The following is a 14,442-nucleotide window of genomic DNA, read 5'->3' as shown; positions in this document are numbered from 1 at the left end:
CTTCAGGGAGGGGAGAGGAGGGACTGAATGTTTATGGCTCTGCTGGATATGGGCACCATGTCTACTTGGTCCCATGCAGGGAGGGTGTGCTAAGTGCCAAGGTGGTCCAAAGTGCGAAGGATGCAGGGAGGAGCAGTGGCACCAGTGTTGGCTGAAAGGACGATGCCCCTGAGCTCTCCAGGGGCCAGGAGAGCACAGCGGAGGAAACAGTACCAATTCCAGGATAAGAAACCAAAGGGAAAAAATACATTTGTATTCCCTATCTTCCCCAGCTGGGAAATAGCCTAATCTCCTGAAACTATCATGATAACCCCTGAAATACCTATGTTAAAATCTTTGGTCTTTGTTCCCATAGAGCAAAATACAGCTGACAGGGTTTGAGCAGTTGGCAGTGAGAAAAGGAAATTAAAGTACACTGGACTGATTCAACATAACTGCAGTTGTGTCCCCTGAATATAAATGTATAATGTGCTTTGTTTTACTTGCTTTTATTGTAAATGTTCATAGTGACGAGAGGACATTCCCCCATTGAGGAATTCTCTGACCCCTTCCAAGAGGGCCAATAGAAACAATATATTCAATAGAGACAAAAAGAGAAAATCCCAGCCATCTCCAGAAGCCACTGCCCAATACAAGCTGCGCCACACACTGGACACAGGCACCAAAACGTATCCTGTGTTAGTTTTCTGGGGCTGCCATGGCAAGGTACAGCAAACTGGGTGGCTTAAGCAACAGAAATAAACTGTCTCAGCTTTGGAGGCTAGAAGTCCTAAGTTAGGGTGTCAGCAGGGTTGGTACCTTGTATTTTTATATATATATTTTTTTCCCCAATTATTTTTATTAGTTGGAGGCTAATTACTTTACAGTATTGTAGTGGTTTTTGCCATACATTGACATGAATCAGCCATGGATTTACATGTGTTCCCCATCCTGAACCCCCTCCCACCTCCCTCCCCATCCCATCCCTCTGGGTCATCCCAGTGCACCAGCCCCGAGCACTTGTCTCATGCATCCAACCTGGAGGGTTGGTACCTTGTGAGGGCTGTGAAAGAAGGCTCTGTTTAAGGACTCTCTTCCTAGTCACATGACATTCTCCCTGTATGCATGTCTTTGTGTCCAAATTTTATAGCTGTCATACTGGATTAGAGCCACCACCCTAATGACCTCATTTTAACTAGATTACCTCTGTAGAGACTCTTATCTCCAAATAAGATCACGTTCTGAGGTAATAGGGGTTTGGATTTTAACATAAGAATTTGGGGGTGGGATGAGATCCAAACCCATAACATACCCCTTTCAAAAAGGGAGGCACTTTTGCTCCCTTTGTTGCAAACTTGTATATAGCCTGACTCCCCCTCTGCTTCCTTGGAGCAGTTTTCTCAGAGCTATAAGGTACTGTCTCCCAGACTTGGGAGTCCTAAACATTCTCACCAAATAAGACAATTCTCTACTTTCAGGAAAAAAAAAACCAGGGAGGCAGTTAATTGGCCTATTACTAAGCTCCTGTTAAAAACCTAACCCCTAGAGAATTTGTGACTCTCAGGTCTGACATCCCCATTTTTGAGTGGATCAACTAGGACATGAAAATACAAGCAAAGTACACATTTGCTGATCAAATGAAAATAATAAATTTGAGGATGTGGCTAGCCGGGCCCTAGTGTCATCTCAGTTTTGCATAAAGTAGTAGAAGCTACTCTACTACTTTGGGGAAAACTTTATCCCCTACTCTGACACCTGAAGCAAAGCTACTGGCTCAATGGGCCCTTTGGATTCACAAAGTTTGTCCTAAGTGCCTGGGCCTGGTTCACCTTTGGTTCAGCTAAGCTGAAAACTAATGGTGCCGACAGTGCTCCTGCCAGTCTGACCTCAGTGCCAGCTATAGTGGGCAGAAGTCAAGGCTGTTCTCAAAGCTCTGGTCAGTCACACTGAGGGGCAATCTACCATGGGCCCTGAATGTCCCTACACATTCTGGATAGGCCAAGAACGCAAGATCCAGACTACCCTTTGTTCAGGCCATTTCTTGAGGTTTTCCTTGAGGGAGGAGTTATAAAGGTCTCCCTACCTCAACTCCACCAACTCCCCACTCACTAGGAAAGCAGTAGATTCCCCAAGCCCAGTGTTCCTCGAGGGTGGCACAACCCACTGAGTGCACAGCACCCGTGTGAACCCATCCTTGTCACCTCCATCAGACTTGAGAAGCGTGGGGGATTGACATGAACCTCGTGCTTATGCTCTTACTGTGCTGGGAGTAACAAAAAGGCCTCTGTTACACACAGGTGTCTCCCGTGTTGTGCCAGCATCCATGAAATAGTAATAGGCTAATCTCTGAGGTTGCAAGTAGGGTAAATCCTAAAACCTTCACAGACCCTGACTTCTGTAAAAAAGCCCTATAATTTCCAGAGGTTTTGGACAAGGACTCTCTGAGTATGTAACATACTCTGTTGGTTCATAAACCTAATGTTTGGTCACCTCTCAGTCACTTTATTCTGTTAAATAGTTCAGTTGCCCATTCTTTGCAACAGTCCCATTCTCCCCAGAGAAATCTTTATCTTGTAGAAAACACTCTTATCATAATAATAATGACAACAGCAACAGCTGTATTATCGCCTCCAGTTTAGAGGTTAGGAGACTGAAGCACAAGACACAGTGAGTCAGGAGGTGGAAGCAGGATTCAAACCCAGGCTGCCTTGCTTTAGTCCTCACTTTTAACCAGTCACTCTATGTCTCACAATAGGACTGTCTACTCCTAGGGCTATAATGAACCACAGAGGCCTAGAGATCTTTGTTAGAAATCTTAGGAAAATAACTTCAGTCAAACTTTTAATACTTGATTTTGACATACAACATTTTTTTTTTCAAACTTTAAATGCTTTGTTTTGTATTGGGGTTTAGCTGATTAACAATGCTGTAGTAGTTCCAGGTGAACAGCGAAGGAACTCGGCCTTACACATACATGTATCTGATATACATTTTAAAATACTTTTTAATAATGTATATTAGGCAACTAGACAGTTTTCTACTTTGCTTTGATATTTTTATCCAGCCATTGTATCAATTCAGTGTCAAATATTCACACTCCATTAAAATTTATTGTTGTTATAAAAAATTATCAAACAGTAGCTTGAAAAGTAAAAGTGAAAGTTGCTCAGTCATGTCTGACTCTTTGCAGCCCCATGGACTGTAGCCTGCCAGGCTCCTCTGTCCATGGAATTCTCCAGGCCAGAATACTGGAGTGGGCAGCCATTCCCCTCTCTAGGGGATCTTCCCAACTCAGGAACAACACAAATGTATTGCCTTCCAGTTCTGGAGATCAGAAGTTCAGAATGGACTGGAGGGATGGCATTCCCTCTGGAGGTTCTAGGAGAGAATCTATATCCTTACCTTTTCCAGTTTCTAGAGGCTATCTGAACTTTTTACTCCATCTTCAAACTCAGCAGCATAGCATCTGCAAGTTTGTCTCTCTCTGATTCTGATCCTCCTTCCTCACTCTTTCTCTTTTAAGGATCTTTATGATTACATTGGACCCATCCAGAAAAACCAGGATAATCCAGGATCTCCCCCTACAAACTCTTCAGCTTACTCACACTGTAAAGTCCCTTTTGCCATAACATACTGACAGGGGGTTAGGATGCAGACATCGTTTTGGTGGGGTGGAGTAGGGGCATTATTCTGTTTGCCATATACTCTGTAAGCACTTATCTTTTCCTTCTTTATGGAAATTTTTACATTAGGTATCTAGATTAAAGATTTAAACAAGTCCATTCACCAGATAATTAGTAGTCCATTTCATCTTGTCTTTGAGGGTAGAGCACCGAGAGTATTTTACCTTTGGGGAGGTTATGGAGAACATAGCCCTGAAACACATTGTGACAGAAACTTTAACCACTGTAACAACATAAACTTTTTTTTTTTAATGTACCTGAAGTCGGGAATTCATAAGCATGAACTCCTGTTGGCTTTTCATGTTCTCATTCATAGACTTTGAAAATATAAACCCCATCTTGACCTAAAAAATAAAAAAGCAAAGTTTAAAGCAATGTATTCTACATGCATCTTCACATGCTCTATTTTTCAGGCTACCATGAGCTTAAGACAAAATTTAAAAAAAAAAGAAAATTTTCTGACCTGGAACACATGATGGATTCTAGTCTTTGCTCCTAACTAGCTGTCTGATCCTGGACAGACTTAACCAGCAGTCTTTTCATGCTTTTAATTTTCATAAAGCAGGAAAAGATAACTGCTTAGAGTGTACAGCAATGCCTTAGAGTGACAGGATAATGCCCCTGGCCATCGTTTACTTATGTAAGAACAGCTAACTGAACTAGGTGATTTCCAAAATCTTTTCCTGTTCTATAGGTTTATATTTCCTGATTTTTCTTCCCACTGTATATCTGGAAGAACTAAACAAACAACAAACAAAATCTCTCATTTTTTATGAGGGGCAGGGTGAACACCGTCTGCATTCTCTGGGTGAACACCGTCTGCGTTCTCTGGGTGAGTGCCATCTGCCCTCTCTGGGTGAGCGCCATCTGCCCTCTCTGGGTGAGTGCCGTCTGCCTTCTCTGGGTGAGTGCCGTCTGCCTTCTCTGGGTGAACACCGTCTGTATCTCTTACCTTCTGTATAGTTGGATGACAGAACTTTTGCTTCTGATGAGGGGTGACTTAGAAGATGCATTGCACACCTTGAACACTGATTTCTCTGTGCTCTTCGCATTTATGCTTTAAGTGTATCAAGGTTACTATATCAATACTCTTCCTACAATCCTTTCCCCTCTCTTACCCAGTTTCTATTTCCATCCACCCATTCTAACATCCATTGGCCATTGTCCTCTAGCCTCATTTTTTTCTTATTAAGCTACTATTACAGTTCTCAAAATGGGGAAAACCTAAGGATACTTAAATGTCTTGGGAAACACAAATTTTAAATGAATACTTAGTATCGTTTATCCTCTTTATCTTACTTAAGAAGTTCTTAAGTGGGCTGGCAATTCTAGATGACCCAGAACTCAGTATTTTGTTCTTAAGTCAACTGGGTAGGTACAGAAGACCTCACTTAGTTGTTGATTCTGCCTTCAGAACACTACAAAGCTCAGGAAAGTCATGACTCCTCTACCCTCCTCAACAATGTTGCTGATTCTCTTTGGTAAGCCATTGAGCACTTTGTGAGCCTCAGCTCAGAGTGGTCATTCTTAATGCTTTCTACCCAGGATTCACACTATTCTGTGGGAACCCTGGGCAGAGCTCTTATTTTCCATATCCTCAGCAAAAAAAAAATTGTGGGTTCTAGCTTAACTGGTGAGAAGATAAAGGAAGAGGGAGGGCATTTCATGCCAGACATAATGGGTTATCCCTGCTAACAGGGCTCCAAGTAAGTGGATATTACACGCCAGACATCAGTGACTTCCCTGTATTTTGGCCAGAGACACACCATGGATTATAGAAGGCTCCAAGCCAGAGTCAGCTTCACTGTTAGGCACAAGAAGCTGAGCCAGATGAGGAGAGGCACAATCCTGAACAGGCCTGGGAAGTCATGAGATTTCCCTACCCACCCCATTCCTCAGCTGCTGTCCTACTCCATCCTGTGACCAGAGGCACAGCCACCCAGTAAGGTGGAGAGATCTAGCAGAAGTTCTCTCCTGTCTCCACACTTTCATAGCCTCATGTTCACTGTCTCCAACAGCAGAGCAGAACTTGCCTGAAGGCAGAAGCAATATATTACCCATTCTGGCAGTCCCCAAGGTGTCTTTTTCCCACAAATGTTGCAGAAAGCATGATAAAAGAGAAAGTATAGCTCAAACAGTTGTCATTTCTTATTTTTCTTTTGCACGTAGGAGTAGATAATTGAATTTTTACATATGTAGCAAACATTTATAAAGAAAATAGCTGTCCTCTAATCCCATTTACACACACACACACATACACACCCACACACACACCCTGTATGTCAGAGTTGGGTCCCATAGAGTGCTTTTATTTATAAGGGGGTGGACTCTCCTCTGAAGTGAAGTTACAATCCTCATGTAAGTCATCTAGGGAAGAGAAACTATCTGGAAAGTTAGGACTTAGGCTTACCTCTTTCTCGGCCTTGCCGCCTTTGGTCTGGATTGTAGTTTGGCTATATCAGGGGATATTCCCACAGGTTACAGGTAGAAACTAAGCAGGAAGAATAGCTTCCCTGCAGTTCCCAAAGGAGACCACACCTGAAAACAAGTACACCACACCTTGTGAACTGTGCCCTGGAGTTCAGTATTCTCAACCTTCCCCTCTTTTCTGACTCTAACAAAGCCATTTTCCAAAGTCTAGCAGGTTCTTTAAGGTGTCCAGAATACTCTCAGCTTTCATTTTCCAACTCAAAAAATATATACAGTATGTCCCCTACATACAAACAGATTCCATTCCAAGAGCACGTTTGTAAGTCCAATTTGTTTGTAAGTACAACAGAGTTAGCCTAGATATCCAACTAACATGATCAGGTATATAGTACTGTACTGTACTAGGTACACATGAACTGATGTGATGATCTCATAGACACAGCCTTGTGTAACTCAATGAAACTATGAGCCAGGCTGTGTAGGGCCACCCAAGATGGACGGGTCATGGTGGAGAATTCTGACAAAGGTGGTCCACTGGAAAAAGGAATGGCAAATCACTTCAGTATTCTTGCCTTGAGAACCCCACTAATAGCATGAAAAGCCAAAAAGATAGGACACTGAAAGATGAACTCCCCAGGTCAGCAGGTACCCAATATGCTATGGGAGATCAGTGGAGAAATAACTCCTGAGAGAATGAAGAGACGGAGCCAAAGCAAAAATAACACCCAGTTGTGGATGTGACTGGTGATGCAAGGAAGTCCGATGGTGTAAAGAGCAATATTGCATAGGAAACTGAAATGTTAGGTCCGTGAATCAAGGCAAATTGGAAGTGATCAAACAGGAGATGGCAAGAGTGAACATCGACATTTTAGGAATCAGTGAACTAAAATGGACTGGATGGATGAATTTAACTCAGATGACCATTATATCTACTACTGAGGGCAAGAATCCCTTAGAAGAAATGGAGTAGCCATCATAGTAAACAAGAGAGTCAGAAATGCAGTATTTGGATGCAATCTCAAAAATGACAGAATAATCTCTGTTTGTTTCCAAGGCAAACCATTCAGTATCACAGTAATCCAAGTCTATGCCCCAACCAGTAATGCTGAAGAAGCTGAAGTTGAATGGTTCTATCAAGACCTACAAGACCTTCTAGAATTAACGTCCAAAAAAGATGTCCTTTTCACTATAGGGGACTGGAATGCAAAAGTAGGAAGTCAAGAGATACCTAGTAACAGGCAAATTTGACCTTGGAGTACAAAATGAGGCAGGTCAAAGGCTAACAGAGTTTTGCCAAGAGAACACACTGGTCATAGCAAACACCCTCTTCCAACAACACAAGAGAAGACTCTACACATGGACATCACCAGATGGTCAATACCGAAATCAGACTGATTATATTCTTTGCAGCCAGAGATGGAGAAGCTCTATACAGTCAGCAGAAACAAGACTGAGAACTGACTGTGGCTCAGATCATGAACTCCTTATTGCCAAATTCAGACTTAAATTGAAGAAAGTAGGGAAAACCACTAGACCACTGAGGTATGACCAGAATCAAATCCCTTAAGATTATACAGTGGAAGTGAGAAATAGATTCAAGGGATTAGATCTGATAGAGTGCCTGAAGAACTGTGGACCGAGGTTTATGACATTGTACAGGAGGCAGTGATCAAGACCATCCTCAAGAAAAAGAAATGCAAAAAGGCAAAATGGTTGCCTGAGGAGGTCTTACAAATAGCTGAGGAAAGAAGAGAAGCGAAAGGCAAAGGAGAAAAGGAAGGATATACCCATCTGAATGCAGAGTTCCAAATAGCAAGGAGAGATAAGAAAGACTTCCTCAGCAATTAATGCAAAGAAATAGAGGAAAATAATAGAATGGGAAAGGCTAGAGATCTCTTCAAGAAAATTAGAGATACCAAGGGAATATTTCATGCAAAGATGGGCACAATAAAGGATAGAAATGGTACGGACCTAACAGAAGCAGAAGGTGTTAAGAAGGAGTGGCAACAATACACAGAAGAACTATACAAAAAAGATCTTCATAACACAGATAACCATGATGGTGTGATCACTCACCTAGAGCCAGACATCCTGAAATGTGAAGTCAAGTGGTCCTTAGGAAGCATCACTATGAACAAAGATAGTGGAGGTGATGGAATTCCAGTTGAGCTCTTTCAAATCCTAAAAGATGATGCTGTGAAAGTGCTACACTCAATATGCCAGCACATTTGGAAAACTCAGCAGTGGCCACAGGACTGGAAAAGGTCAGTTTTCATTCCAATCCCAAAGAAAGGCAATGCCAAAGAATGTTCAAACTACTGCACAATTGCACTCATCTCACATGCTAGCAAAGTAATGCTCAAAATTCTCCATGCCAGGCTTCAACAGTACATGAACCATGAACTTCCATATGTTCAAGCCAGATTTAGAAAAGGCAGAGGAACCAGAGATGAAATTGCCAACATCCATTGGGTCATCAAAAAGGCAAGAGAGTTCCAGAAAAACATCTATTTCTTCCTTATTGACTATTCCAAAGCCTTTGACTTGGTGCTTCACAACAGACTCTGGAAAATTCTTCAAGAGATGGGAATACCAGAGCACCTGACCTGCCTCCTGAGAAATCTGTATGCAGGTCAAGAATCAACAGTTAGAACTGGACATGGAACAACAGACTGGTTCCAAATTGGGAAAGGTGTACGTCAAGGCTGTATATTGTCACCCTTCTTATTTAACTTATATGCAGAGTACATCATTCGAATCTATATCTGGGCTGGATGAAGTAAAAGCTAGAATCAAGATTGCTGGGAGAAATATCAATAACTTCAGATATGCAGATGACATCACTCTTATGGCAGAAAGCAAAGAAGAACTAAGAGCTTATTGATGAAAGTGAAAGAGAGTGAAAAAGTTGGCTTAAAACTCAACATTCAGAAAACTAAGATCATGGCATCCAGTTCTATCCCTTCATGGCAAATAGATGGGGAAACAATGAAAACAGTGAGAGACTTTCTTTTTGGGGGGCTCCAAAATCACTGCAGATGGTGACTATAGCCATGAAATTAAAAGACACTTGCTCCTTGGAAGAAAAGCTATGACCAACCTAGACAGCATATTAAAAAGCAGAGACATTACTTTGCCAACAAAGGTCCATCTAGTCAAAGCTATGGTTTTTCTAGCAGTCATGTATGGATGTAAGAGTTGGACTATAAAGAAAGCTGAGCACTGAAGAATTGATGCTTTTGAACTGTGGTGTTGGAGAAGACTCTTGAGAGTCTCTTGGACTGCAAGGAGATCCAACCAGTCCATCCTAAAGGAAACCAGCCCTGAATATTCATTGGAAAGACTGATGCTGAAGCTGAAACTGCAATACTTTGACCACCTGATGAGAAGTGACTCACTTGAAAAGACCCTGGTGCTGGGAAAGATTGAAGGTGGGAGGAGAAGGGGACAACAGAGGATGAGATGATTGGATGACATCACTGACTCAATGGACACGAGTTTGAGTAAGCTCCGGGAGATGGAGATGGATAGGGAAGCCTGGTGTGCTTCAGTCCATGGAGTCGCAAAGAGTTGGACACGACAGAGCGACTGAACTGAACTGATTCTAGGTTTAAATAAAATATATAAAAAACAAACCAAAAATAAACCATTTTTAATCTTATAGTACAGTACAGCAGGTGACATACAGGGCCTGGTAACAGTACCAGTTAGCTATAGTACTGCTTCTTTTATGCTTGCCTCCGGACATCTGGGGTTTGAAAAAAAGATACTCTACTCCTGTACTCTATAAAGTACTGTACAGTACAGTACACAAAAGCACAACTACCTGTAGAAGATGTACGCACGTGACAATGTATGCCAGATACATGAACTAACTTACATGATTCAAGATACAAGCATACCATTCACATCTTTGAAAGTTGCCAATTTGAAGGTTCATATGTAGGGGACTTATTATATCAGAGGGCTTCCCTTGTGGCTCAGCTGTGGTAAAGAATCTCCCTGCAATGTGCGAGACCTGGGTTTGATCCCTGGGCTGGGAAGATCCCCTGGAGAAGGGAAAGGCTACCCACTCCAGTATTCTGGCCTGGAGAATTCCGTAGACTGTATAGTTCATGAAGTTGCAGAGAGTTGGACACTACTGAGTGACTTTGACTCACTCACTCATTGTATCAGAAAACAATTAAGAGTGACCTTGCAACAGGCATAACTTTGAATTCATTCAATTGTAGAAGGCAAGTCTTTAAAAAATGCCAACACTTTGTCATTGGTGACAAATACCTTGCTATTTACAACTTTGACACCAGTGTGTTTCAGAAGGCTAAGAATCCTGATTTGGGTCCCTGCCTTCCATTTTCCCCTCATTTACTCCTGAGATCTTAGAAAGGGCCTTGCCTCAGCTGTGCTACACATTACAACAGGTAGGGGTATTTCTGAGGAGGAAGTGTTGGGGCTGTCCTCCAGGTCACATCTAAGAACTGGTATTTGATTTTACTTAAAAAAAAAAAAAAAGAATAATTCCATGACCTATAACTTCTGTTATCCAGGTTTCTGCAGTGACTCATTTCCTGATCGAATGACACATCAACTACCTATATATATGACTGGTTGCATGATTACAATCATTTCAATACGTCTTTGGGTTCCATTCAAATTAGGTCACTTCCCCTACAAATTCTAGCTCTGAGTTTCAGTCAAACTAGCCCATTTCCCCTGCAAATTCCAGCCCGGAACTTATAGCTTCTGGGAGATTTTTCCCTAATTTATAACTCCGCCCGCTCACCTTGGACCGAATTATAGTAGCTGGGAATTCCTGCCAGCTTATGCTGATTTGCGTTGACAACGCTTTGCCCACTTCCCCCAATTTAATTACGATATGGGAGCGGCAGTCTTTGAGAGGAAAACCTACTCCTCCGAAACAAGGTTGGCGATACTGGTTGGCACTAGAAGCGGGAGAGCCAAGGGCGCTCACAAGGAAAGGGCACTCAGAGCGGCCCAGCAAACCCGGAGCTCGGCGCCGGCAGACGCTGCCGCGAGGACCCGCCCTACCCCCAACAGCATGCGGCCGGCCTGGCCCGCCCAGCCGACGCTCACTCACTGGACAGTGGAGGTGCGGGAGACCCTGATCACAGCGAAGGCCTCCAGGCCTGAAGCTCCCCGAGAAGGCAGCAAGGACCGGGCCTCGCCCCTCAAAACCTCCGGACTGGCTGGCCACGGCAGCCAAACAGCGCAGCTCTTGGCTTCCTTAAAGGGCCCGCTCCCCGACAGGCCATGGGAGGGGCAGATCAAAGAGGCAAATTCAAAATCCAACCATTCAAATTTTGAGGGGAGTGGGCAGAGGAAGCAGAATGGAAATCTCACTTAAAGGCCTCAGTGAGGTTAGTTACTCATGAGGAACCTGAGCAATCATGCTGCCTTGTAGAGCTAAAATCTCCATACAGCACACTGACATAGTTTATTTAATTCGTTAGAGCTTCAGACTCCTCTGGCTGTTAAATTGCCCACCATCAAAGTAGGGGAAAGGTTAGGACGTGAAAAGAAACCGAGAAGACTTGACCAGAGTTACCAAACCAAAAATAAAAATTAAAATTTTTAACAGAGCCATCTTTCTCAACTTATGCTCTGAGAGATACTCATTTCTTCTCACCCCCATCATTGATTTCTGTCTTGAGTAAGCCAACCTCTTTCCCAGCTTCATTGAGAGAATACTTGAGGAGCTGTTGGCATTCTGTTCTTTGTTATTAAATAATTTGGAAAAATAGCATGGACTTCACCAGGCCTTTAAGAAGGTCTATGAGGAAAGTTCCTGCCCTTAGTCCTGGCTGCCATCACATCAGTGGAGAAAGCATCTAACCTCCCCAGACTCTGTAGGTGAGTGCACACCTCACCGACCTGCCAGAGTGACCTGGGAACCACAAAAGCAAAGCCATTTGGAATTTTGGCCCTTTAAGACAGGATAACAACTGATAATGATAGCATCTGAGTGCACAGATTCTGCCATAAGCACACCTGCATTTGATTTGATCTCCAACTCCATCACTGTCACTCTTCATCCTCTGCAAAACTTTTATCATCTCTGCAATAGGTCTGAAGCCATCTAATTTATTGGATTATGAAAACTAAATGAGATAATTCTATATTCAGGCACTTAGCACCATGTCTGGCACACAGCATGAAGTTAACAGTAGTAAAGAACAACAGTGGGAACCTGTTACTAACTCTGAAGTCCCCCGAGATGGCAACAAGGACCGGGCCTTGCCCTGCAGAACCTACACAGAAGAGACAAATGGAAGGGAGCAGTTACTAAAACCAGCTGTATCTGTATGAGAGGGCTCCCCGACAGGAGCTGTGTTGTTCAGTAGAGGAAAGCAGTAGATGCTGACCTTTGGCCCCACAGGGTAAGATCCTATAGCTGCAGCCACTGCTAGCACCTCAACTCCAAATGGGGATAGAGTGGAAAAGAAAGACACATCCCCCTGTTCTTCCATGTTCTGATATCCTGCTGAAATCTTTCGTCGGAAAAATCTGGCGAATTTCTGGATCCACTAGAAAGCCTGAAGATGAAGGAGCCAGGTTTATATAGTCTATAGAGGTCAGCTTACTAGGCACGAAGACCTCTGACAAAGGAAAATATCCAGCATACCATTTCTGCAGCCTTGGGTTTATCATATTTTGAAGTCCTAGTTCAAAAGGAAGAAATGCTTCCACTAGAGACCCCAGCCATGGTGCCACTGAATTGGAAGCTGAAACTTCCCTCTGATCATTTTGGTTCCTCATGGAACTGGAATAACTGATCCCAGTTACCAAGAGGAAACTGGGTTACAGCTATACAATGTGAGCAAGGAGAAATGTGCATGACACACAAAGATTAACTGGGCACATCGTAATACTCCCATGTGCAATGATGATGATCATTAGATAACTACAGTAACCTGATAATATCGGGAGCGCTTCAATTTCAGACCATGCAGGAATTGAAGTGTTGTATCACCACACCAGGTTAAAAAAAAAAATCACAATCTACTAAGATACTGCATAGGGCAGGAAAACCAGAAGTGAATGAAGTAGGAAATTATGATTATCAATTTATCTCTTTTAACCTAGCAACAAGCTATAGAGGCAGGGATTATTGGACCAAACCCGGGTCTCCTGCATTGCAGGCAGATTCTTTACCATCTGAGCCACCTGGGAGGCTCAACTCTGTATATAAAATGTTAATTGATTATTTATTCCATGCCCTTCCTTTCTCTGTTTCCTTGTATGAACAGTACTGGTGGAGACAAACATATAATTTAGTTTCTAAATCAGAGTATTGACATCACTTCAAAGCAACATAGTAGTTGATAGGACTCTCTGATTCTCATGTTTAGGGGATGAGTTTCTCTCCATCCTGGGTGGCAAAACAGGTAAACTATCTGGGTCTTCTGTTTGCCTCCCTTCATACCTATTTTCCTCCCTTGCCTGCCTTATTCTATACCCCAGAAGCTGACCTCTTTGGAAAACATCACCTGGGCTCTTCTCAGCTGACTTATATTTGGTTTTGGACTATGAAGGCATCCACAGGAGAGAGGAGGCAGGAGGAAAGAGAGATAGGGTACATTTTGTCCATTCTTTCTCTGTTTTAGGATCTGGCAGTGGTAGTGTCTTTTCACTACTGCAGCTCTTGATCAGCAGGCCCTCTTCTGTGGCTTTAGGTCACAGAGCTCTGGGGTACTCTCTTTCCTTACTTTTCGGCCTAGAGATGATATGGGTTTCTTGCCATTGCTATTACTCTCAACTTGATGGTTCTTCACCTCAAATTGGTAATTGAGATGCCTCAACTGGATGGTTCTCTTAATCCTACTCCCTTTAATTGCCTTCTAATTACCGTCTAAGATCTCTTTAGTCAAAGTAACTGCGTAGAATTCCAATTCCTGATGGAAACCCAATGGATACACTTCATACACATACATTATAAATATTCTTGTATGTATTTTAAAATATAAGTGAAAAAAGTGACCATAAGAATATCTACTCTAGGAGTTGAGAGAAATATTGGCATAGATATTGAAGACATAGAATGTGGGATGAGAAGATTAAAGGAAAATTATTTCAATACCAAACGACATATAACCCTAACTTAGTGTGTGCATTATTTCCAATTTTATGAATTTGTGAAAGTATGTGTATATGCTCTACACACACATACAGACAGGTACTTTTAAAAATCAGTTTGCATTATAGCATAAGAATTTTCATTTTATTAAATGGCATTCATATATACCATTTTTAACATATATAAGATTTTCAGCAAGTATGTATTCAATTTTCATCATTAGATATTTCTGATTTTTTTTTTGCTGCTGTCAAT

General features: G+C 42.4%; 1 protein-coding gene across 1 annotated transcript in view; it reads right to left on the bottom strand.

Moving 5' to 3' along the window:
- PLGRKT (plasminogen receptor with a C-terminal lysine) overlaps nt 1-11,345 on the bottom strand; it is a 40,934-nt gene extending 29,589 nt beyond the window's left edge. The window contains exons 1-3 of the mRNA XM_061132432.1: nt 11,191-11,345; nt 6,073-6,200; nt 3,920-4,006 (exon numbers count right to left, since the gene is read on the bottom strand). Of these exons, the coding sequence (XP_060988415.1) occupies nt 3,920-4,000 (81 nt within the window). The 5' untranslated portion in view covers nt 4,001-4,006; nt 6,073-6,200; nt 11,191-11,345. The remainder of the gene's footprint in view (nt 1-3,919; nt 4,007-6,072; nt 6,201-11,190) is intronic.
- Nucleotides 11,346-14,442: the final 3,097 nt, after the last annotated feature.

Source organism: Dama dama, chromosome 29 (genome assembly GCF_033118175.1).
Source record: "Dama dama isolate Ldn47 chromosome 29, ASM3311817v1, whole genome shotgun sequence".
NCBI classification, from domain to species: Eukaryota; Metazoa; Chordata; class Mammalia; order Artiodactyla; family Cervidae; genus Dama; species Dama dama.
This window is presented reverse-complemented; position numbering and strand designations above follow the sequence as displayed.